Genomic DNA, 25,081 nt, shown 5'->3' with positions numbered 1-25,081 from the left:
CCAGCAAAAGTCTCTAATGCCCTTTCTTAACAATGTAAATAGAGAAGAAACGTATTTACTGATACTCAAAGTTGTGTTTAATGCTGAATATTTTTCAGAATTTCATTTAGTTTGATGCATACTGTTCTTTTGTTTTTCTGCCTGAAGTGTCAAAAGACCTAAAAGAAGCCAAATTCTATTTTAACATGATGATGTTGAGCACTTTTTTATTTGTATATGTGTGTGTATGTGTGTTTGAGCACTGATCTCTAGATTTTGGTGGCATCTCAGTGTTGTGATTTCATTGCCAATGTAAAAGGTTCTGGTGTTGCCCATTCATTTCTGGAGACAGAATTCAACCAAATAAAGTGCTTCCATTTGAAAGCAAATAGTGACCTTGTAACAATGAAAGGAAAGTCATCCATGTATTTAAATAAACATTTAATTCCAGAAATACAGTTTCACTGGACCATTTTGATCATCCAGAGAAGGCAAAAAATGGTTTTGTCACTTCTCTTGCCAAATAAAAAAGGCAATGCCTCTTCGCTGGGGCTTCTCTGACTTGAGGTTTTGTAGCCATTGCTCTCTAGTGAGCTTTCTGCCTTCCCACAGACATTTCCAGTTCAGAACAGAAACTTGGCTGTGGCTGGCCCAGCCCAATATAAATCGTATAGGCTTGAAACTGCCCTAAGCTGCTCATACCGCTCATAGTTCTCCTTGACTTTGGGATCCAGCTGTGAAATTTACAACAAATAAGCAGAAACAGCCTGTTCCAGTGTGGTGCTTGTGCCTAACCGCTATGTTCAGAAGAATGATGGTACATTCTTACTCATGGTACTTGGTTGTTTGTTTTCTTTTTTATTTCATACTGGAGTTTCCAGTTATTTTGAGTATTAATTTGGCTCTGTCTGTACCTTTTGAGTGACTGTCCCACACAGCTAGTTCCCATCAGGTCACTTTGAGACACTATTTTAACGAAGTTTTATCTTTCCAGCTGGCACTGAACAGAGAATGAAGTGGTGGGGGTTTGGTGGTGGGGTTGAGGTTTTTTGTTGGTTGGGTTTTTAATTTGGTCATTTGAGGAGAAAGAAAAATACAGTTCTGGTTGAGTGGTTGGCGTACGTGGGAATGACAGGCAGTTCTTGCTTTTTCCCTGCTTCTGTAAGCCATGAGAGCTGCAAACTTGGGGCAAACATTTCATCTAAGAGAGTTGTACTATGTAATGCCCATAGTGAACACTTTGGTTTAACTGGAAGTCTTGGCAGGTATTTTTGATACTGATTATTTATATATTATAACTAAACCTGTTGCAAACCTGGCAAATACTGCAGCTGTGCAGGCATGCATGAACATGCAGATGTATGAAATACAGTAATGTTTCCCTTCACCAAATAATCTGAAAACCAGATGCATTCCTGTAAGTCTGGATGAGGATATTTACAGTTCCATTTCAATGCGCAGGGTTGGCAAACAGTCTCTAGCTGAGACAAAACCCCTGCTAGCTTCTGGACAGCTTCTCCCTCTCCTGTTAGTCCAGTTCACTGAAAACAGGCTCACCTAATAGCTATGAGGATTTGCAGTTGTACAGCTCAGCAGGCGACACCTGGCTGATAATTTACTTTATGTAGACTTATAGAGATTTTTTTTCCTACCGTCACTATTATTAATTTTTTTAACAGAATTTCAGTTGTTCTTTGCCAGCGCTAATTAACATCCCTGTCAATTCAGGGCAGATCAGTACCGTTTATGAAACAGCCCGCTACTCTTTGCGTTTTCAGGAAATAATGAATAGGACAGGCTGTCCATCTGGCTCCAACTGATTTATCTTACACAGTGTTAGCTTTGCTAACTTTAAATAGAAACAGCACAATCAAATGAGTGATTGAAGGCTGGAACCTGAAGCCAAGCTGAGCAGTAACTGGGAAGAAAATAAAATGAGCTTTACATGTGCCAGCTGTGTCACTGAACATGTCGCAGCGTGCAGGATGCTGTGTGCTTTGGCCCTTCAGGAGGGTGGAGATACACCACCCGCAGCAGCGGGCTGCAGAGCAAGGCTGGGGGGGGTATGTGTGCTGCGTGGGCCTGGCATCACCGGAGGAAGAGTGAATTCCCCTTTCCGTGAGCTGAGACGTGACACGTGCATCATAAGGTGAGAGCGTGGGGCAGAGCGCTTTGCATCCCAAATGATCTGTGAGGCCACAGTCTGGGAACGAGTGGAGTCTGCAGAAGAGGAACAGCACGTGTAAACAACTCCCCAGTACTCCTGGAAGACTGGGGCAAGGGAGCAGATACTCTGAATACTGAGGTTAGCTCCATCCATCCAATGCATGAACAGTTCTTTCATCTCCCTTTTCTGCAGTCAGCAAGGGACCTGATAAAATAAGGGGAAAATGAAGTGATTTGCAAAAAGAACCGATAAGGGTTCAGCCATGAAACGTACCTTACATCGGCACTGGGTCCCAAAGCTGTCTCTGAGACGTGCCCAGGAATACCGTAGCTGCCTGCACCAGTCGAGAGAAAAGCAAGGCTGCAGTCAGGTTTCAAATGAAATACAGATGCAGAACTAAGCTTTGAGTGTTTTAATGGACAGAGGGTGACAAAAAGTACAATTATGGTTTGACCAGAGCAGCACTAGCACTGTTTGTCTGGACACAGAGTAACGTCCTCCCTGGAGGAGGGCATTTGTTAATGTCTCCTGGAACACTTCAAGCTGTTCTGCAATTGCTGAGGTGATGGGGTTGGTTTGCAAGATGCAAGTTTTTACGCTTGATTTCAAGTCGCTAAAGAATGAGCGGCATGATCTTACTAAGCCAACTTGAGCTCTATTTCTTCAGGCATCAGCTAATGCGGTGTCATTCGCCACTCCGGCAGAGAACTGTTCTCACCCTCCAGCCCCTCAGCCTCAGGCAGTACCTGCATCACCTGCCTGGGTTAGCAACCCTAATCCAGGCAGCAGGACAGGGTAAGAGGCTGGTGAGAGCACAGCCCTTCCTGCAGCCTCAGCAGCGAGGCTGCTCTCGCGTGTTCCCAAGGCAGCGGATTGTACCAGTACAGACATCGTAGCCACGCAACAGACTGACAGAAAACTTCTAGAAAGCTAGAACAGTTCAGTGAAACTTCAGCTACTTCCTATGGAAGTTACTTTCATAGCTGTGACAGTCATGAACAACACATGCTTCTGGGCAATGCAGGCTTTGAGACAAACTGCTGAAACTGGGTAAACGAAACCTGAAGCAGAAGTCTTTGTAGGCAGAGACTGAGAGGAGCAGGCACCTTCCTCTGAACAAGCGGAGTAAGATTTACCGGAGCTCACTGCTGCTCAGAAGGATCTGTTCTGCAAGGCCTCCTCGCAGCAGGAAGTTTGGATTTTCTCATTTTTAAACTTTTCTTCATAGCAGAAGCTCCCAGGAAGCTGTCAGACCCTCTCACCAGGCAAGGCAGGCAGCAGTTGAATGCAACATGTTGAATGCACATTTATTTATTGTAACACATTTTCAGCACAAAGTATAACACTTAAGCACAGGAGTTAGTTACTATAGTCTGTACAGCATTTTCTCTGGCACAGACAACACAGACATGCAGGCTCTGCAGCGGCTAACAAATACAGCTTAGAACAATGAAGAATTCCAACAGTGTCTCATTCTCTGACCTCCCCCTGGGCCTGGCTGGGTATACACAAGCTTCCAATAAACAGGACAGTAAAATTAACATGCTGAACGCTTTTAAAGAAGAAGTTGCTGTTTCCAGCAACCATTTGGTCTAAAAAAAATATCTGAAGGCCATTTGTCTTTTCAAAGAATTCTCCTTAACACCCTTTCCTGCTTTCTGTCTCTTGAGTCAAAGCACCACCCTTCCCTCCTGCCTCCCCCGCTTTCTTCTTCTACGAGGAGCTCAGGAGATCCCATCCCCATGCAGAGTCTGGTACCACTCGGGCCAGGCTGTGGGGTACGTGTGCGCTGTGGAATCGTTCAGGTTTCAGTACCAGGAACACACCCTTTGGTTCCTCAGTCCATGAGAGGCCCACCTCTGCCTTGCACTGCTTCCATTAAACTGCACTCAAATGCTTGCAAAGATTTAACTATTGCCTTTCTGGGTTATGAGATTAACAAAGAACTTTTTTAAGAGCCCTGCTGAGAAAAATAGAGTTTAGCCTTTTTTTTCTTCATTCCTCTCTCTGCTGCCTGCGAGCAGATGCTCCTTGGCCACGTTAGTGGCAGTAGGATGGGGAGCAAGTTCTTTCTGTTCATTAAATGAGCCACTGTATACACAAACTACATCTGTGTTGAGAAGCTGGAATGACCTCAGCACACAGGTGGGCGCTTGGCTGCAGAAAGCAGCTGATTCCTACAAAGCTGCTTCAACAGCCTGGGACCTGCTCAGCCAGGCCCCTCCCCAGCACTGAATTACCACCCTGTCCAAGGGTGACCCATCCGAATTGGCTCTGTGTGAACAAAGGGGCTCTTCTGCATCCTTTGTGCCCCCTCCACATCTCATGGCAGATGCGGAGCCACACCTGGGCTCACAGCAGGGCCAGTCTGAGAAAGGGGTTACGAACCAGCAGCCCCAAATTCCACATGAGAGCTGTCCCGTGTCCTGCTCCAAGGAAGCCTGCTCTAACAGCTCTTGAGTTTAAGCTGCTCATGTGGCACCCCTGTTTGCTGAACACCTGGAAGGCTCCATCCCATAGCTACAAAGCTGCAGGGAGCTTTAGCAGAAAGGGTACAGCGGGAAGCCATGGGGAGAGAGGACTCATCTTCCAGCTTTGTTCTCTGAAAATGTGCTGAACACATGAAATCAGGTACAAAGAGAAAAAAAAATCTGCGGGACCATAAAGGTGTGGCTTTAGTGGCTAGGGGAGAAAGAAACAGCCTCTTTCAAAACTTCTTAGTTGATTGCAACAGAACTTGCAAGAACTGGATAAAGAGCAAAACCAGGAAGTTGTGACAGCTGTGCACCACCAACACAAAACTACCAGGAGACCTCGTGGCTTTAGTCAGCCTCAAATAACAGGTTTCTCTAGTTGCAACACTGCCAGCTGGAAACATAAATAATGTTTCATTATCTTTATACATTTGAGTTGAAAGAAAAATACCAAAAGCAAAACCTGCAAAGGAGCAGAGACTCAGTTCACTGAGGGCAAGCTGGGAGCGCTGGCTTCTTGTAAGCAAACAAAAAGGGGAAAGGGCTTAGGTCAAAACATACCTTGGCAAAGTCTGGCTGCAGTGCCAAAGAGGAATTACAGAGAAGCTGCTTTTCTCCCAGTCTTGCCCAGCACCACCCCTATATTCAAAGCCACATGAAAGGACGGCAGAGGAAAACTGCCTGCCCCAGAAGTGGTGGTGCGAGCTGCACACACCTTCGAGTACCGGACAGCGGAAGAGATTGGACTCCTCAGGGTTCCCCAGCCTTCCATCCCCACACAGGTGTATCTGTGCCATACCTTTGCTGCCCCATCGCACACAGATCACACAGCCCGTGTTTCTGCTTCAATCTTCTGCTCCCCATGTAGATTTTCCAGGTCTTGGACCTGGGCCACATTCTGTCTGATAGCAATCTCTGGGCCCCCTCCATACAGTGTGCTTAAATAAATCCACGTCTCCTCGGAAATCTGCCCGTAGTCTGCACCTGAAAGGGAAAACAGCAGCCATCAGGCATGCAGCCAGTCTGCCCCTGGTGCAGCTGCTGGAGGGAAAGGTTGGTGCACCGCAACACAAGGATGTCCTCTCCCACCACTGCTGCCTGCACAGGCCCACCCCCAGGAAAAGTTAGGCACACGTGGTCCCCCCGCCCTGCTGGCAGGTCGGCGTTGTACAGCTGTAGCCACAGCAGCCCCCACCAGCCCTCTGCAGTGCCACCGCTGCTGGAAGCCACCAAGGCCCCACAGCAGCACAGCTGAGCACTGTGGGGTCCTGCTGCAGCCACTTCTTCCTTTCCCCAAGAGGAACCGAGTGGCAACAGCCCATGATGCCAGGACCTGCCTGACCCCTCTCGTACACAGCCGTGAATGAGCGCTGAGAGCCCAGGACCTACAGCCACGCACCCAGACACCCCACCCCAGGAAGCTGGGGTTGAGCTGCCTGGGAGAGACTGAAACCCCTCTCCAAGCTGTCCTAGAGGGGACACCTTAAGGGGGTCAAAGCACAAAGCAGAGAAAAGCAGAGAATGTTGCCATAGTTTAGAGAAAAACCAAAAAGCGTTGCTCCGAGAGGTAACCAAGATGCAAATACTATCTTTAGCTGCTTGGCAGGACAGCCCAGCAAGGACAGCACAAGCAAGGTTATTTCACAAGCTGGACCACAGCAGATGCTCAGTAAAGACCAAGTCAAGAGCAACACAAGATCGAAGCCACAGTGCAAAGGTGGGGGGAAGGGGAAGGGTGGAAGGGGCCTGCGGCACAGCAACAGCAGGAGATGGAGACTGCAGGCTCCACCGTCACAAGTTGTGTCAGCAAGCTGGTCATGCAGGAGCTGCCAATGAAGAGCAGAGATGCTCACTCAGGGCAGTCAGCACTGGGTTGTGCAGAGAACTGTCATCTTGTTGGGTCATGGTTGTGCAACTCCGTCCTGCTCTGTGACTGCTTCACTACGGACAGCTAGACCCAGTGACACATTTCCCTTCACCTTTCAGGAACATGGCAAGATGGCAGCACAAGCCTTACCCTGCTTAACTTGCACATGGCCACCTGCTTTCGTGAGTGCAATCTTGCTGTTGTCAATTGGTCCGGGAGGCTCTGTAAGAGAACAAACATGTCAAAAGCCATTCTGCTTTCCATGCTGCCACCAGATTCAGCTTATTTCCTGAGCTAGTTCTCTTGTTATTTCTGCTCTGGTCTTGGGGAGCTGCAGACAGTCTGAGCAGCCGGTGTCTGAACTCCATCAGCTTCAAGCCACGGCAGTCAGGTGCAGTGCAGTGCTCGCTGAGGACCAAGCAAATACTTTTTGCCTTTCTACCACTCACCCCTGACAGACTCCAGAGGTCTCTGGCTTCTTACCATTATCCTTCCCCTTGACAAAGGCTTCCCACTCACGGAACCACTGCATGCTGATACAGTAGATGACGCTTGGAGACTCCTCTGCCTGGAAAGCCTTGTTCAGCTGGGATAGCAGAGGAGAACAGAGACATGCAGGAAGGATTTAGTCACTCCAGAGATCTGGGGGAGCTTCCATTAACTGTAAGACAGCCTTGCCATTCTTGAGAAGAACCCCATCTAACTCCACCTTCCACACCTGTTCCTGCTCACTATAGCAGGCAAGAGACTAGGATGGTTTAAAATTTGTGTCTGCGTGCAGCCGTGCACAGAATTATTGTGTTGCGGCTGCCCCTCCCCACGCTGTGAGCCCTGGGGAACCCCGAGGTCAATCTCCTTGCCATGCTGTAGATCATGTTCTGGAAAACAAGGGCAGGAGTCCTCCACTAACTGTCTGTGACAGGTCTCCATTTCCCACCTCTATCCTTTGCCACTGCTTCCAGATGCTTCCCATACAAACCTTGATGAAGGTGTCGATTTCAATTCTCCTGCGTTTGGCAAGTGCCTCAATCTCCACTTGGCAAATGGAGCACACATACAGATGGTTCACAGCGGGGCCGCCCCCAAACCTGCGCACAGGACAAGAGGGAGGGGAATGGAGAACTGCAGGAGAATGGAAATGCCTCCCAGCCCTGCATCCTACAGAGATGGATTTTTATACTTCTCAAGACACTGGAAAAGGAGGTGTGTCTGCAGCTGCATGGGGAGTACTGCCTTTACTCAGCACAGCGAGGGTCACTGTATCATTCTGGGACAATGCATCAAGATAGCTTGTTCTGGTTTAGATCAGGAGGCTCTATCAAATACCAGTCTTTGCCAGGCCACACCAAGTACTGCATGCCTTTAAGGTACATGGCCCTGGGAAGGCATTACGTCTTGGTCACTGCCCAAGGTGTGAAATAAAAACCAAAACACATTGTGAGAAAGAATGAAATGGCCATATTCACCTGTTGTAGAGATATTCCCACACGTTTTGAGGCAGAATCACAACCAGGTCATCAATGTAGTGGTACTTATTAGGAGGGATCCCTGTGGAGGAAACACAAGAGGAAGAGTTAACCAGGAAACTCACTGCTGGGTAAAGATGCAAATACAAAAAGGCAGATCTTCCTTGCTGAAAACTCTGATTCCAGAATCTGCTTCCTTTGCTAATTGAAAACAGACGAGATTTCATTAATTGTGGAGGTTTCTCAATTCATGGCCTCAATTTCTAATCAAGTGCTTCATTTCCAGGTGGAGACTTATAAACATGAGGGCTCCCCAGCACAACAGATGAAGAAGAACAACAGTAAAACATGGTATCGGTCTCTTCAGTAGCGCATGTTCTCCAATGAAACACTGAATGCCAGCCTTGCTGACAGGGAAACACAGCTAAATGCTGCCTTATCTGCTCTCTACAGGTTTGTTTTTAAAAACAAATGGACAACTGAAAACCATTGTTTCCCAGCACTACACATCCCTTCAGGCCTCTGAAGCCAAAGAAATGAATCCTACTGCAGCATACACTGTATCAGGATGAGAGCTGGAGGTTTTTTCCTGCATTTGTTAATGCACCAAGAAGCATAAAGGTGCAGCTAAAAGCTGCTATTCCCAGGTCCAGCAGCACTGCCTTACCTCCGTGAGAGCACAGAAAGGTGTGATTGGTGATGGGACCAGGCTCAGCAAAGGTGTTGAATTTATTGAGCCACTCTCGAGAGATGTAGAACTGCAGTAAACTGTGCTCCTTCATGCTGGCAAGAGATACAACTTTCTGACGCTCTCGCACAGCTTCCTCACTGCTTTTCCTGAAGTGGGGAAATGGAAAAATTAAGCAGTTCCTGAAGACTTAAGTTTGTGAAATGCATTTCTAGGTATTCCGAAACCAGCAAGGGACTACTGCATGCAGGGGGCACAGCTCACCTGTAGAACAAGACATAGGCTTCTGCATTCTGTACCACAGTCTCATGGACTTCAGTGACATACTGGTCATCAAACTCATACCACTGGCCATTGATCACATTCTGGCAGTAGGCTATGTAATGCCCACCTGTAACGGAGAAAACACAGCACTGCTTGGATTCAGGGTGCAGAGAGAAGTCAGGCCTGGAACAATGTCAACAGCACAATGAGGATTCGCTTCTGGCAGAGAACAGAGAGCAAAAGAAGAGAAGAAGAAAAAAAGGCATAATTCCAGCTCAGACAAGCTTTGCAGGAGCAATGGAGCCTTGCACCATCACCCTGATTTGCCTTCCTCAGAAAGACCTCTCAGTGAAAGTGAACGTGGGGAAAGGCTTTGAGCCAACCCAGTGGTGACGCTGAAATAGCTGCAGGGCATCTGTCACAAGCTGCTAGGTTCACTTTTCAAAGGGAAGAGGCTGAACAAGCCTGGGAATGGAGAGGGCAGGCCTTACACTGTACTTCGTCCCAGAAGAGGTGCTGGCTAGTCCTTCTGCTTTGCCTAGACTCATCTCGTTCCTGTTCACCTCTGCCCATACTCACAGGAGGAGGACTTACTGCCTGCTGTGCCGTGGTGACAGATGACTGACAGGAGATCATAGGTCGTGATCTGGGAGACACACTCCTTGGCTAGGAAAGGTTGCAGGTCCAGCCCTTCCAAGGGGAAGGAAACATGACTGTTGATCTTGAAGGAATACATCACCTCATGCCGGAACCGTTTCAAGTGGATGCAAAGAATCTAAAAGACCCAAGGACAGAGAACACCAAAGTACAGTTTTGCCATGGGTCTTCTGATAAAACAGCACATCTCTGTGCATCTCATCTTTGCAAAAGCTCTTCACCTGTTAAGTCATGAATCCTGCTGGCTCATCAACTTAGAATGGGGAAGTCTCTTCTGGTCTAGATACAGGACTTTGCCACCAAAACAAACTGCTACTTCTGTTCTACCTCTAGCCTCCTTACCTCCTCAGCGGCTGCTAAAAGAAAACTAGAAAACAAGGAGCTTTTACTCACCTCTGGCAGCCGGAGGACTTTGCAGTACTTTACTCCATTCCGCAGTCTGAGGGAGGAAAAGACACTAGCTGTGAGAAACCTCTAAAGCAAAGGGATGCCAAAAGGCAAGGCTGGGTCTTGCTAGCTTTGAAATGCAAGACAAATCCTGAATTCTAGCAACAACAAATTCAGGCTCTTTGCAGTATCCTTCCCAAATGAGGCATGGCCTGAGCGGTTTGTCACGCCTCTTCTTTCTAACACAACAGCTCCATAACTGCCAAGCCACATCCTTGCTCATATCCTTCTTTTCTTTTCCCCCCAAAGACAGCACTTTTCCAATCTGCAGTCAGCGACCTCTCAAGACCAGGACTCTAGTATAAGACAAGGCAGATTTTATATGCCACTCAGCAGAAGAAATGTCCAGGCAGAGGGCATAGCAAAATGTCTGACAGCAGTACAGAGAAATAAAGTGCCAGACACACAACATGATACAGATAATGCAAACTTACTTTTTACACCGTTCACAACTGTACATGTTGTCCCCTGTAGACAAAGAGAAGAAAGCCATTATGCAGATTCTCAGAGCACACAACGCTGATACGTCTACATTTCCATCCAGTGCAGACAAACCAAGTTAAGCAACCTCTTGGGGAAGCCAGGGTGAGATCAAAACAAGCACTTCTCTCAATAAGTGTAGGCAAGAAAAGAATGCAGTCAACTATCAGGAAAGAATGCAATTGCCCACCAGCACAAATGAATACAACCAATTGTTTGAAAGCAAAGAAACTAAGGTGGGTAAGGAGCTACAGCACTCACAACTAACCACAGCTATGTCTGCTCCTTGCTGAGGACACTCTCACCCAGATTTCCCACCCTGAGCAGGTGGAAAAACTCACTTCTGCTCAAAGAAGCTGAACTGCCCACCTTTGGTACTGCCAGTCTCTAAATGAAATATTAAGGCAGGATTTCCAGGAGATTTAATCGACCTCCAAAATGCACATGAAATACTCCTCCACGCGGTTTTCCTTGGTTTGTGCTGTCAGACCCCACTGAAGAAAACTCACCCTTCAACTCATCTGCTGCAAAAAAGGCAGCAAGGCAATCCTCCAGCGTCACAACAGGACCCCAAAACCAGCTAGGGATACAGGACACCACAAATCTGCAGAAGAGAGGGGATTAAATGCAAGAGTTACACATAAAATAGCTGGATGCTTTGGTGTACAAAATTCCAAACAGATGATGGGCTTCCTTCTAGCTGTAGGTCCTAAGCTCATCACACATCCCAGAGGAGCAGGGAAAGCACGATTTCTCTCAGCTGATGTTCCTACTGTGATTGCTCAAGCTGGAAATGATTTGGAAAACTACACCAGGAATTAATTTGCTCTGGAGGGCAAGACTGAGCTAAAGGCAGAAGTGAGGAATATCAGCTGCCCAAGAGATCTCAAGGTATGTGATAAAATTAGAGGAACAGTAGCAACTGGTTTAGATGAAAAGGCTCAAAAGACCTGTGAGGTACCACATACTGTCCTCCAAAGAATGGTTACAATTGACATTCTGCTGTAAACATCACTGGTTAGGGAGAGATGCCTTCCAGCACTGCTGGGCAAACCCCAGAAAAAAAGAGGTTCTGCAGAGGGAACACACCTCCGGATATACTCCATGATGAAAGCAATCCAGCTTTGTGAGGCATAGCTGTCCCCACATGCCCCTGTCTTAGCTGGCACATTTTGGTAGATGGCAGAGTGCAGCTTGGCCAAGTCCTCCTTCCCTGGGATTGGGAGTGACAGGTCCTGGAATGTCTCCACTGTCGTAGAAACCTGGAAATATCCAAGAGAAGAGGTCTGGGTTTCCTGTGTGTGTAATGGATCTAGGACATGACGTTCATCACCTTTTATCACTGCCTGGATTTTGTGTAGGATAGAAACCCGAGTTGGCAGTAAGGCAACTCACACTGGCTAATTATTCTTCACTGCTGTTAGCAGGATGACTTTTGTAATGTTTTTCATAGCACTGGAATCAGTTCTCTAATGTGAATGTGATATTGCTAGGCCAACTTAGTAAACATTGGTAAGCAAACAGACCCCTACAGAGAAATACAACTTTTTGGCATGGCAGGTTTCTCACAGCTCCCCCACCACCAACCTCTCATCATTTTAGCAGGCCCACTGCATCCTACAGTGTTTGGAAACAGAAGCACCATTTCCTAAGAAGAGACCTATAACATCTAGAAGACTGTACTCTTTGACTGACAGCCACCAGGAGACTCACTCTGTCACACGTGAGACACTGCACCAGGCTGAGAATGGAGCCATCAAAGATGTCAGAAATCACACTGCGATAACGAAGTTCTTTCTTCTTTTTCCCAGAAGCCTGCATCTGAGCTGGAAGACAGACAAAGAAGTTCCATTGTGTAGCAATTCCTTCCCAGTCTCCTGTCTCAGTAGAGTCACGCAGCCACATAAGAACACAGGACAAGTGCTGTCCTGCATGTTCAGACACCACTTGCATGCCAGTGAGACAGTGGAGCCTGCTGTAAACACTTCATGTGGTACAGAAAAGGGGGAGGTAGCCAAATGAACCAATGCAAACATGCCAGCTCTCAGCAGACAGAAATTGTCTTACTGGAAATCCTGTTTCCATTCTCTTACTACATGTTTAGAAGTCTGGCTCTGCCACAGAGAGTCCCTGCTTTTCTCAAGTCTTGCGACATTTTGCTCTAAGCTTTACACTTTACTTCCTCTTCTCCCTCACCTGCCTGTGTACTTTGTCCTTTTTTTTTCCCCTCTGACATTTGCCATGTGTTCCCCAGGTGTCTTGCACTGGAGAGGACTCTCCACAGCAGGGACTGGCCAAACACAAAGTTTTGTTTAATAACAAACCCTCTTCCCCATGCACACGTGCATGAAGACAGAGTGCTTTTTATCCAGCCAGAACATCTGTGGTTGTGCTGACCTCAGCCAAGGGGCTGGGACACAGCTGAAGAAAGAATGACATTATTGAACAGCAGTGGTATAAGCACATGCCATTGTGCTTGCAGACTATGCAGTGCTGAGGGATTTCAATCTGCAGTTTGCTCAGGATGAAGAGGCCAGTTTGCTAACAACAGAAGCCAGGCTCCACTTTGAAGCCTAACAATACTCCCAGCACTGGACTGGTATCTGCAGCCTTAGTTCTATTACCGTGAGCCTAAGATGTCCAAGAGGACAGCAAACTCTCTCTCAGTAACATCATCTTACGGTTCTTTGGCCCACACGCTATGAAATTCAAGTCTGGCAGACAAATGTTTACACATACCCACACTCCCCTAAAGGGACGAAGCTTGTGCCTGGGACTTCATAGCCATTTTATTAATAACAAACACAGCATGCAGATGCAGACATGGAAATCATTTCAGACTCCAATATAAGAGCATACTAGAACATCTGTTGTGCCCAGAACTTGACTTTACCTGCATGTTTCATGTAGTCTTTGCCTAGTACTAGTCTGGAAAGCACTGATGTCCAGGGGCATCAGCAGTTACAACTGTTAATCAAGAATCATGATGGATTCCTTCTCTCTTCTGCAAATGAACCTCCTCCTCTACATGCTCCGACCCTCTGCCTCCCAGCACACACACTCTTGCTCTACCTTTCTTGAGTATGTAGGAAGGTCCAAGCCTGGCAGGACTGGAGCGAGGAGGACTGCTAGAGAGCTTGGAGTGCATTTCATGATGGACTGGACTGCAGGGGTGTGAGGAGCAGCGCACAAAGGCATCGTTGTCAGGTTCTGTTTGGGAGAATGGGGAGGGAGAAGAGCACTGGTGAAAACCTCGGTTATAAAAGGCGACCCTAGTACAGTCAGTGACAGCCTGGCTCTGCGTTCCAGCACAGAATCTTTCCTGATACACACAGTCCAGTGTCTATTAACTGTCCTGCTTGCACAAGTTGGCAGACCCAGCTCCCTCAGTGCATGGGTAAGACTGCATAGAGAGCTACACTGAACAGCTAATAATTACATATTAAAAAAAAAATGCCATTTTTTCCCACTTATGACTAACTAGGATTTATAGCTTGCTCCTGTATCCCTACTCCACATAAACAGCATTGCTGTCTTCAGTACCAGTTGGCAGAATAAGATTCTTCTCTAAAGAATTGCTGAAAGGTTGGATATGTTCAGTCTGAGGTGACTCCACACCTACATCTTAACTGCTGCTCTTTTCTTTTCCCTAAGACAGAGAAATGCACAAACTGTGCCTCTCCCTTTTCCCTCTGCAAAGCCCACAGTCCGACATGAACAAATACCCTCTTCCACACCCTTTCCACAGATAACATCTCCCCAGGCCAGCCTATCAGCTAAAGCAATGTACACATACAAAGCCTTTTTTCGAAATTAGGAAAAGGCATAAATACAGTGTTTGCAGGTTTGGCAGAGGCAGCTATCACTGTCTTCAGGACATAGTCTTTCCTCAGCTCCATAGCACTTTAGCCTGGCTAAGCACCTCTCTGGCTCACATATTACATTTTCTTACAGAAGCAACTGTGCACAAAGGCAGAACTGCTGCCAGGGACACTAAGGAAAAACTTGGATGCAAAATTTCTTGAAACCCATAGAAGGAACAGTGGTATTATGTATTGTTTGCCACTGCACTACAGCACTGTCCCTGTGTAGACTAACATCTTCTCACAAATAACATGACTGGAAGAGGTGTATACCTGGTGTCCTGCATGGGCTGGCAGGACGAGGAGCTGACAGCACCTCAGGTGAGGCTCTACCATCAACTGGCATCATAGTAGTATCAACATCTGCATCCTCATCCACCTGCTCTGAGTTGCTGCGTCGATGGCCACAGGAGAACTTTCTGTCCTTCATCCTCTCTTTCTCAGAGATGCCTCTCCCTGCTTCATCCTGGATCAACAGCTCCGTCTCTGCAAAGGAGCTGCTGCCCATGCCTCCTGTGGTCCGACTTTGACCATCTCCTTCACCCCTGTCGCTGCCTGAGTCACAGGAGAGGAACTCATCCTCCGAAGGACTTCGGTCACCCTCTCGCTTTTCGTCGTGGTCACTGGTATCCAAATCCTTTGCCTCTGCCACAACTGGTTCCTTCAGTTCTTCATGAAGCTGATCCATCAGGCATCGCAAGAACTCCTGAGTGTCCTGAAAACCAGGAGTAACTCCATGTTAGTATCCATCCAGAAACAGGGCAAATGAGAAGGGGAAAAGAGGAGAAGGCTCCATTCATAGCCTCTTTCAATGCTGCCCACAAAGGTTAGCCACCTCTGCAACACAAGGAGGCCCTACTAAAGCAGAGAAAGTACCGTGGCCATGTACCAAAAAGCTGTCTGCTACATACATGTTTTTAACTTCTAAATGATAAAAAGCTCAATTTGTATCTGAATATCTTCAGCTGAAAGACACCGAAAAGCCACAGAGCAGCCATAGCATGCAAACTTTATCAGGGGTTTACCACTGATAAGAGGCAAGAGAGACGAGAAACCTAATGAAGACAGCAGGCTGTAGAGAATACTCTTACCCACAAAACAGATTTCAGGAACACTGACTTCTGCTCATGGCAATCCCTCTCTTAGAAAGGGCATAGTAAAATATCTAATAAATAGGGAATGGAACCAGAAACCAAAGACAGTCTAGGTGCAAGTTCCTACATTCATAATACATGGTAAAAAAAGCTGAAGCATCGGCTTCAAAGGACCAGCTGGAAAGCAACTTGGTATTTTGACAACTTCAGAAAGTTAATTATGACACTTCTCTTATTTTATAGAACTTTGGCTTTTAGCCTGCCCTGCCTTCCTTTCAACTTTATCTCTTTACAGCTGAGAGTTTTCCAATCCAATGTACTTCACATCAAAGATAAAACATAGGAGTTCTTGCATTAATCATTATTTTTATTCTCTGTTTTGATTTCCTGTCAGTATCACAGTTTAGATGTACTGTCACTTCCCTTGCAAATTTTCTAATCATAGTTTGATGTTTACGTTTTATTCTAAAGAATAAACACAAGATATACACTGACAAAAACTTTAAAGAAAAAAAAAGGATACTATCTTTAAATAAGGTTTAATTTGCTGTAATTCCCCAGAAAAAGAATATGGAACATTCATATCTAACTTTTTAGTTCAGATTTATCCAGGTTTCTCAGCTCTGATGTGAATAAATAATACCCGACTCTCATGTAGCACATTATCAATAGATCTCAAAGCCCTTTATAAAGGAGGTGACCATCATAATTTCAGAGGTGAGAAAGCTGACACAGGAAAATGCACTGATCTCGTACCAGCAAGGCAGAGACAGAGCCTGGAAGAGAGCCCAGGTTTCTTAAAACCCACCCAAGTGCTCGATCAGATCATTAACACTGACACAAAACGGGTACGACCCCTGAGCTCAAGCTCTTCCTCCTGAACACAAGCACCACCACTGCAGGAAGAAGAATCCCACCATCTTTGGAATAATGGCATGGTTTTGTTGAGGCCCCACCTGCTGTGCATAGCCTCGGAACATGGGGTTGACGAGTTTAATGCCATGGGATAGACTGCTCGGAACAACATAACTCGGGCTGTTTAGATATGGGGAAAAAAAAAAAAAAAAAAAAAGAAGTTAGTTTGCTTATCAGGCCTGGAGCCAGTTTGTCTAATAAGCCATAGAACAGGGTGTGGTAATTAAAGAGGCAAAATATAATTATGCACCTGCAAAGCCTGGGCATATATTTCTCTATTAGCTAGATTTTAAGAGACAGAAAACACCTCGCAGTCATTTCAGTCTATCCTTCCAGGGACACCCTTGCCTAAAGCACATTTAACTTAAAGCTGTGTCCACGCTTCGAATTGTCTCAAGTGATTCCTTCCAGAGCAGGATTCTGCAATTAGTAACTTGACTTGACTTTGCAGCACCATGTCTGTCTCAAAATCTGTGTGGGCTGAGCCAGTAAATGAGGTAAACCAAAAGCAATATTAAAATGACATTATACTACTTCAAGGTCTACAGCCTTCTCTTCCAGAAAGACACAGTTCACATTTGCTCTGTATCTTACTTATCCTTGTTACCAACTAACACAAAATGAACAAGCAATACCATTTAAATTCCTAGTGTGATTTTTTTCAGTTGACTGCACAGAGCAGACATCTTCAGATTTTAAGAGAACTGGATTATTTTACACTATCCTTTGGACTGGTCTAGAATTTGAACCAATAGCAAGTATTTCCCAAAACGTCACCTGCACTCTCCATTCTCTTTGGTACAACTCTCTGTATTGCTTTTTCCACCCAAATCCTCAACCCTGCTGACCAGCAGTGCAACTACAAGCTGGTCAGTCCATGCAAGATACTCAGAAATGGCCAAGAACATTCCCTTACTCCATCATTTTTTCTTCATTGCCAACAGGAAGTTATATTAAAAAAAAAAATCTTCCTTTTTGAAGATATAACATTAAGTACGTATTCTTTTCACTGACATCAATATGCCAATTTTATCGTGAGTAGCAGGACATTGGGTCTCCTAGATATGAAGGAATCCTCGCATACCCATCTACGCAGGGTTCGAACCGACTCCTTTAGACAATGCAATTATCCCTGAAGATCAAATTTCCTCTTTGCTGATGCCAGACTTCAAAACTAACATAACTGTGAAACCTGTCCATATTAGATTAGGGAGTGATTACTCACCGCTTCTTATGCCAAACCTCAGACACCAACTTCTGGTAACTTTTGCACAGTGCTGGTTTCTTATCTGTACGGACCAGTCCACCACATTCCAGAAAAAACTGTGTGAGAGGTGGGCTACAAGAAAAAAAAGGAAGAATTCAGCGTATAGAAATTTCTCCTCTGCTTCTATGTAAGGGTTTATCAAAACTTAAAAGCATGCCTTTTCAAAACCATGCTTAAGATACTGTTTTTAAATCGAGAGAAGTGATTCCAGATACAGACTTGTCTCTTAACTTGAAACAAATGAAAAAAGCTGATCTGAATCTGTTCCCAGTACAGAGAAGAGATCCTGGAATTAGTTCTCAACAGGATGGCTAGAGGGTATTTTAGGATATGGGTGGTTAGAATGATATCACTAGGGGGAATAAAGAGCTGTGACATGGCTTCCCATGCGATGAATTACATTTCTGTCACAACAGAAATGATGGAGTTATACTTCAAGCACTCATCTAAACATGAGTCTTGTAAGCAGTCACTCAAGTTTCCTGCTGTAAACCTTCTGTTGTCCAAAACAAATACTTAATTTTTTCTGCACCTAGTCTGGCTGATTTCTCTTTGCAAGACTCATGAAGGTCTCAGATCAGAGGTGCCACTTCTGGTATTTAGTGAAGTCTAGTAAAGGCTCTACTGAAAGGCCCTAATGCCTACCAGTTAGAGAGAGCCTGAAGTGCTGCGTTCATGTAGCAGGAGTTCCCAAGATTTTTCATTCCAGTAAGGCCTAAAGCACAAACAAGAGAGGCATGAAACACTTTCCAGATGTGCTGCTTTCTGCATTCCTCCCCATTCCCCAAAGGAGAGGGGATTCAGCCCTTTCCAGGCAGTCTGCACACTCTGCTTGTAGGAACCTCTCAGTGCAAGTCCTACAGATTGCAGTTACCCTCACAGCCCTTTCATCAACTCAATGCAGAGTTACCTCTTGGTTTCAAATCGTCATCCTCTGATTCAGATTCACCTTCATCAGCCACTGCAATTGGAACAGCTTTCAGAGGGTGAGCAGGCAATGTTGAATCCTAAAGATGGAGAAATAAGCATCAGTGAGAGGCCGGCTTTGAAAGATGAGTTATGACAGAGACTGTCTTACACATAAATCAAGCCAGCCTTGAAAAAAAGCACTCTGGAGAGAAAAGAACCAGTTGCACTGTCTACCATTCTCACTAATGCAAGGAGGGATTGGAAATAGTACCATTACTGCTTCCAGTACACATGATAAGAGAAGCATCAGGAATATGCAACAGTGTCACAAGTACATGTGTTTCTGGTCTGACAGCTAAAACTTCCACAGGCCGTGCACTGAAGAGAAGATGTGACAGCTGTTGTGATTCATCCCAGAAACAGATGCCCCATGGAAGAGGCTAGGAAAAGTTAAAAATAAAGTCAGAATGGATATTCAAGTCATCTGGAAGCCTGCTTGGTGGGAGACCCTTAAGGCAAGGCTTTGGGTCCCCTGGCTACAGGTAGCCACTTTCAGTGAAAAGAGCTCTTCTCACAACAAAAGCCTGGACAATAGCGGAAACTGCTTTGCTAATTTTGCAACAGGCAAACAAAACCCCTGCCAAGCATTCAGCCCTTGCCACACTGTGACACAGACCCACCAGTTCAGTGAACTTTACTGGTGGTGACTGCGTGTGCGCTGCCAGCCGCTGGTCCAAGAACACCTCCTTTTCACAAGCATAACACCAGATGCGGAAAGTGGTCAGATTCACCGTCAGGTTGTGCTTTTTGGCCTGAAAAATTAAAAGGTGAAATAATGAATCTCCCTTGACAGCTGGCTCAAGTTGAAGCACTGGCCTACCAGAACAGGGTAGAGGAGGGTTAGGTAATGGGAAAAAATCCAATTCACTCTCTCTTAAGATGGGCAACAGAGAAAAGCTCACCTGTGCATGGAGTGTGCTGTGGTCAGCAAAGGACTCCCCACAACCAACATAAGGACAACCAATCTAGTGAGAGAAAAGAGCAAAAGTACAATGGGCACATCAAATTAGACCCCTCACAAAACAGTCTGCAACTCCAGTCCCATCAGCAGCTGCAACTTCAGAATTGATCTTGCCAGTTTTCTAACCAGCTTTTTATTCAGGGCCTGGAATAAGGCAGAAAATTGGAATTGCTCAATTTAGGAAAGAAAACCTGGAGCCAGGTTTACATCCTCGTAAAGGCTCCATACCAAGGCAACTGCTCCAACAGGCTGCTCATCTGAGCGGTCTCAAAACATCTGAGCACCAGTGTAAAAATCAACTGCCCCCACCCACCTGCATGCCCTTGTCATTCCTTTCCACCTTGCTGCCCTAAGCGATGTCGTTGAAGGTCTCACACTTGCAGCCTCCCTTTGCAGTTACCAGCAGAGGCAGGATCCAGCCAACAATCAATGCTGGGCATATTATTCATGTCCTAATAGGACTACCAGGGTAATCACCTCTGAGGAGTGAACTCTTACATGCTGGCATACCCTAACAGTGTTAGCCTTTGATCTTAGTCTTCTCCTTGGAATCCATCAAAAAATGGTGGATAGTTCTACTGTGAAGCCCTCTTTGGCCACCCAGTTTTGGGTTTTTTTTCCTTCAGTATAAATGATATTAAAGAGAAGTCCCACCATACATGCACACAAATAGCAAGCCATTTTTACCTGAAGACAAGCCCAGAGATTTGGTCCCACAGCTCCACATGACTGGCAAGTTCCCTGTATATTCATGATAAAAGAAGGTTTGTTTGCTTGTTTGGTTTTTAAGTAACCCAGTCCTTCAAGAGTGGGAAACCTCTACAAGACAGGCCTCGCCCACCTGCAGCTCACAGTATTTCATTTTTTAATACCACGCTTCCAATTAAATAGATGCTTTGAGGCATTCTAGCTAAGTGACACATTTCAGCAGGGTAAAATGACAGTGAGAAACAGATCAGATGGGGATGATAAAGGCTTAAGTTACGGGACATGTGCAGGGTCCATCGGCACTGGAAGAAGAGTTTCTGCCTCTCCTCTATGGAGACAGGCAGCATTTTCTTCAAAAAGCAAACATGCACAATAGCTAAAAGGGAAAGGACTGATAACCAGAACACCCCGTACCTTGGATTTGAGCAGCAGATCGTCCCTGGTCACCTCTCCTATGGAATCCAGGTGAGGACAGATGTCTCTTGTATCCCCCATTTTCACCAATGCTCACCTGCAGGTGGGTGTTCTCCTAGGACAAGTAAGGATAGTTCCTTTCAGCTACATGTCAGATTTGCTCTCACAGATCATAAGAAAATAAATTAGCATGTTTTGTACATTAAAGATGATGGTGTTTATCTTTAAAGTTCAGAGATCAAAACAAATCTGAATCTGGAGCCAATCAGGTTAACTAGCCCAGTTCTGACCCGTTGCTGAGCAGCTGCATTGTGGTATTGTAAGGGAGCAAGGCAATGGCAAAGAGAAGGAAACACATGAATGAAGCTAATAATCTGTACAATGAGGAATGTGCGTTCAGAAATGCAGGGAGGTGCTCAGTACGCAGGCAGAGCTTCAGCAGAACAGCTGCCGACTTGGTTTCAGGTATGGGGATGGATTTGCTGCCGCCCCAAAATGAAAACCGCAGTACAGTGACCTGCCGACCAGCCTCTTCTTAAGCTCCCAGACTGCCTGGATCACATAGCATCTCTGAATGACAAGAGTCCTACAGCAACAAATACAAACCCTCACTAATTCATACATGCTTTACATACATAGCTTAATGGCCTTGTATACCGTGAATACTCCATGAACCTGACTAGATAAGCTATGTTCTCCCCCCTAAAAACCAGGTGTTCTCTGCTAGTTCAGCAGGTAGGGTGAGAAAACAAATGTGCTGATCTGAACTGACTTCCTCTTGCCAACCACAAACACACAGCATGAGAAGATACAAATCTAATTAGCTTGTCTGCATCAAACTTGGATTAAAAGTGAAAGGGCACTGCAGCCTAAGACACAAGTATTCAGCCTATGGTGTCTGGGGCTTCATGCTACCCATACCATGCTGATCTGAATCTAACATTTAGTTATTATGCCAATTTATCAAACACTAATAATCCGATTACTGTTGTAAACAACGCTGGGCAAGAGGGAGACAGACTTAAATGATCGGTATCACAGATAGCCAGTCTTCAGTCTCTGAAGAATTTACCATTTGACAGATGGATTTTTACCAATACGATCCACTTAACTCTCAAAGACTGTACAAAACATACCAACCCACTCTTCCGCCCATCTTGTACATCCAAGCACTGCAAGTATAGAGAGTTTCATAGCTGCATGCTTATGAGCACAACAAACACTTTCATGGTGGTCTACGGGTACTTAAAAGACTTTAAACATGTCTTGGTAATGTGCAGCTATAAAAAAACAAATTAAAAGTTTGTAGTTTTTAAGCATAGTTTAAATAACCTCACTCCTGGCTGTTAGGAAAAAGCAAGCAATACTAGTAACACAGACCAGGATCTAAAATATTACAACTGGCTGGAAATGAGGCAGATGTGAAAAGTCCACATCATTACAAAAAAGACGTGGAAAAACCTGATGAACTTGATGTTAGCAACTCCAGCAGCGTGGCTGCTACTCTCGGTTGTTTTCACATTTTGAGGACATTTGAAGGAATCTCCCGTGTTATCTGGTCTGAATTACAGACAGTGGACTGGAAGGAAGGAGGGGGGAGGGATATAAACAAAAAAGCTATCAGCAACACTATCTTGGGAGCTGAAAAGCTTGCCTAGCACCTTGCATTGGCACAAGACAAACCTCAAGGATCACTTTATAACAATGTTTTTCCAGCACTCTTTGGAACTGAACAAACTGAACTGGAGGAGCAAAGCAAAACTGGAGAGGGAATAAATCATCTTTGCATGCCAGAAAACACAACAGTGGTTGTAACCAGGATCTCAGTAACACATGAAGAGATGCTTAACGAACAACTGAGCAACTTCATGCAGCCTCACAGCAAAGCAAGAGAGTATCAGGTAACATATGCTGATTTACAAGACAAGTGACAGGAGCACAGTATCTTTGACTAACACATAAAACTGGGACACTTTCAGGCTCTCAGTCCCTTTATCAAAACCAACCCTTTTTCCCAAATGCATCAGCTGCTGCAATTTAAAGAAAAAAGCATCACTGCCACATTCGCTATTTCACCTTCCTTGATTTCTCATTCCTTTCCTAGAAAACCTAGGAACAAAATACTGTTTTAAAATTAACTCCAGACCATAATCTTCACCAGCTTAAGCTAACTGGGAATTGGTTTTGGGGCACACTACGTTAAGTACAGTCTTGTGGATGTGGATGGTTTTAGTGCATTCTGTGAGACCACCCCTCTACTCCAAGCTAAAACCAGGCCTTTAAACGGTCCGGCACTGGGATGCTGATCATCCCACCTGAGGTTTCCTTTTGTGAACAAAACAGGGAAATTCTCATCTTCGACTCTCAGCCCTGACTGAACACATCTGAAAAGGTTTGATTTTTAATTGTTCAGAAAGAAGCATTCAATCCCTACCGTCCCATGACTCTGCCCTAAGAGCTTCAGCTGGCACACGCATCTCTCCAATGCCGCTCAGGAAACTAGAAACTTAATAATAAGCACTGTCAGAAAGCTTAACTGTGCTTGTCAAAATATACTGTGTATGACGGGAAGTTACCTTAAAACAAGTTCTTCAGCCTGTCTCTCTCAAGCAGCACTGTGGAAGAACAGTACATGAACATGTCAGAACAATTCCACGGTAACTGCAATCCACTTTCAGTTGCTTAAATTGCTGACAAACCCAGTGTCTCTGCTTTCTACGTATTTCTTGGGGGGGAGGGGTGGTGGTGGTGTGTTTTCTGCTTAGAACAACTGCGTGCTTCTGTACCAAAGCTAGAGACAATAATGAAGAATTTTGGGTCTATGCAGACTGACAGTCTGCAGAGTAATCCTGACCAAATAAGTCTTACCACCATTCATCTGCAAAACGGCTACCGAGTCTACTTGCTCATCTTGCATAATCTACCAAGATAAAGGAGTATCTGCAGTTTGTGGCATTTTATACTTGAGATACTGAAGAAATAAATATTTACTGAACTGCCCTACTGTACAAGGAGGAACCAGAAAGCAGGTGCTTCTGACTCTTAGCTGAACGTCTCTGCACTGCATCACATATTGGAAAGCCAGGCGTTTTATGTAGAACAGGCAAAGGAGACCAGGTTTTAACACAGATTTATTATTAGAGGTCACAACATGACGGCACACCTAGGGATTTAGCTTTTAAGAAAAAAACACCTTCGGGTAATGTCCCCCTTCGCCCTGCTATGTCGCTCCTCAAGTGCAGCAGACCCCCCCCAAAATACAAGTCCTCTCCTAACAGACGCTACGGCTGTTAAGCAGGAGTGAAGATGAACGTAAACACGCCTGCACGCCGCCGGATTCGGGCAGAACGAGTCACCGGCACAGCTGCCCCGCGGGGTCCCACTCCGAGGGTCGCGGGGGCCGCCGTCATCCCGGGGAAGGCACCGGGCACCGGGGGCCGCCCCGCTGCCCGGGCACCGCGGGGCCTCGGAGGGCCGGGCCGGAGCCACCCCCGGCCGCTGCTGCTGCATCATCCCCGGCCCGCCCGCTCGCTCGCCCCACAACACCGCGGCCGGGGCGGAGCGGCCGCGAAGGGCCCCGACGCGCGGCCCACACGCCACCCCCCGCCCGCGGCCCTCTCTCACCTGCGGGATACTCGGGGCGCCGCCGCCGCCCCCGCCCCGCCGCAGGGCTGCGCCTCAGGCCGCGCCGCCGGGTAGGCCGCGCCCTGCGGCCCGGCACGGGGTAAGGGCCGCGACGCCCCGAGCAGTGCGGGAGGCGGCGGCGGAGCTGTGGGCGCCGCGCAGGCCGTGGGCGGGGCGGGCCGGGCTGTGGGCGGGGCGGGAGGCGCAGGCGCTGCCCCTACGGGCCCCGGGAGCGCGTTCCCGGGCGCTCCCCACGTAGAGGGCCCGCCCGGATCCCACGTTCGCCCAGGGCCGGGAGCTCAGCCCCCAGCCGCGGCTTTTGGCGGGGCATCTGCTGCAGCAGGTGCTGCTGGAGGGGCAACCCCGGCTCCCCTCAGTGCGGCCCCATGGCGGGGACACGGCGCCTCGTGCTCCGGCCGCTCGCGGGTTTGGCACCGGCCCGACGCGAAGGGCCACGTCCCGCTTGCGAGGACGGGCCTTAACACACGAGTGGGCGACAAGCGCTTCCGAAGGCACCCTGCCCCTTTGGCGTCCCGGCCGGTCACCCGCGCCCGGCCGAGGCGGCTCTGCCGGGACTGCGATAAACGACACGGCCCTCGTGACTCACACGGGATCCCATCGGGAAGGAGAACTCGCGGCCCGGGAGGGCACGGAGGGGTCTCGGCCCGAGCGGCAGCGGGAGGAGAGGTCGCCTGCCGGGGCCGGCGGGAGCGGGGCCGGTGGCTCCTGCCCGGCCGCGGTGCTGGCGCACAGGCGGCACCGCCCGGCTTCGTCGCG

General features: G+C 46.9%; 1 protein-coding gene across 5 annotated transcripts; it reads right to left on the bottom strand.

Annotated features, from left to right (window-relative positions):
* Positions 1 to 403: 403 nt before the first annotated feature.
* On the bottom strand, positions 404 to 25,066 carry USP20 (ubiquitin specific peptidase 20). Of its 5 annotated transcripts, XM_080402586.1 has the most exons (26): positions 24,305 to 24,446; positions 23,257 to 23,295; positions 20,681 to 20,795; positions 20,246 to 20,299; positions 19,500 to 19,562; positions 19,218 to 19,349; positions 18,539 to 18,635; positions 18,274 to 18,343; positions 17,587 to 17,700; positions 16,403 to 16,481; positions 14,626 to 15,067; positions 13,562 to 13,699; positions 12,203 to 12,315; positions 11,579 to 11,751; positions 10,999 to 11,093; positions 10,444 to 10,477; positions 9,956 to 10,001; positions 9,500 to 9,680; positions 8,906 to 9,032; positions 8,621 to 8,790; positions 7,954 to 8,035; positions 7,467 to 7,575; positions 6,971 to 7,073; positions 6,638 to 6,709; positions 5,420 to 5,604; positions 404 to 2,350 (listed from the first exon to the last, which is right to left on the bottom strand). In XM_080402586.1, the coding sequence occupies exons 3-25, from the start codon at positions 20,759 to 20,761 to the stop codon at positions 5,444 to 5,446; spliced, it is 2,736 nt and encodes a 911-aa protein (XP_080258712.1). In that variant the 5' UTR covers positions 20,762 to 20,795; positions 23,257 to 23,295; positions 24,305 to 24,446; the 3' UTR covers positions 404 to 2,350; positions 5,420 to 5,443. The 5 variants fall into 5 exon arrangements, with proteins under 5 accessions (XP_080258712.1, XP_080258713.1, XP_080258711.1 ...); XM_080402587.1 differs by lacking the exons at positions 404 to 2,350; positions 24,305 to 24,446 and adding an exon at positions 24,912 to 25,066 and having other exon boundaries at positions 2,544 to 5,604; XM_080402585.1 differs by lacking the exon at positions 404 to 2,350 and having other exon boundaries at positions 2,544 to 5,604.
* Positions 25,067 to 25,081: the final 15 nt, after the last annotated feature.

The sequence above is a fragment of the Falco punctatus genome (genome assembly GCF_963210335.1).
Source record: "Falco punctatus genome assembly, chromosome: 9".
Taxonomy (NCBI): Eukaryota; Metazoa; Chordata; class Aves; order Falconiformes; family Falconidae; genus Falco; species Falco punctatus.
This window is presented reverse-complemented; position numbering and strand designations above follow the sequence as displayed.

Excerpts from the sequence above, each read along its gene's own strand:
- USP20 (XM_080402587.1), bottom strand. The coding sequence starts at position 20,761 with ATGGGGGATACAAGAGACATCTGTCCTCACCTGGATTCCATAGGAGAG. Across the intron at positions 11,094-11,578 it reads ATCATGGAGTATATCCGGAG|ATTTGTGGTGTCCTGTATCC; the intron begins GTGTGTTCCCTC and ends TCTCTTCTGCAG. Across the intron at positions 7,074-7,466 it reads AAATCGACACCTTCATCAAG|CTGAACAAGGCTTTCCAGGC; the intron begins GTTTGTATGGGA and ends CTGCTATCCCAG.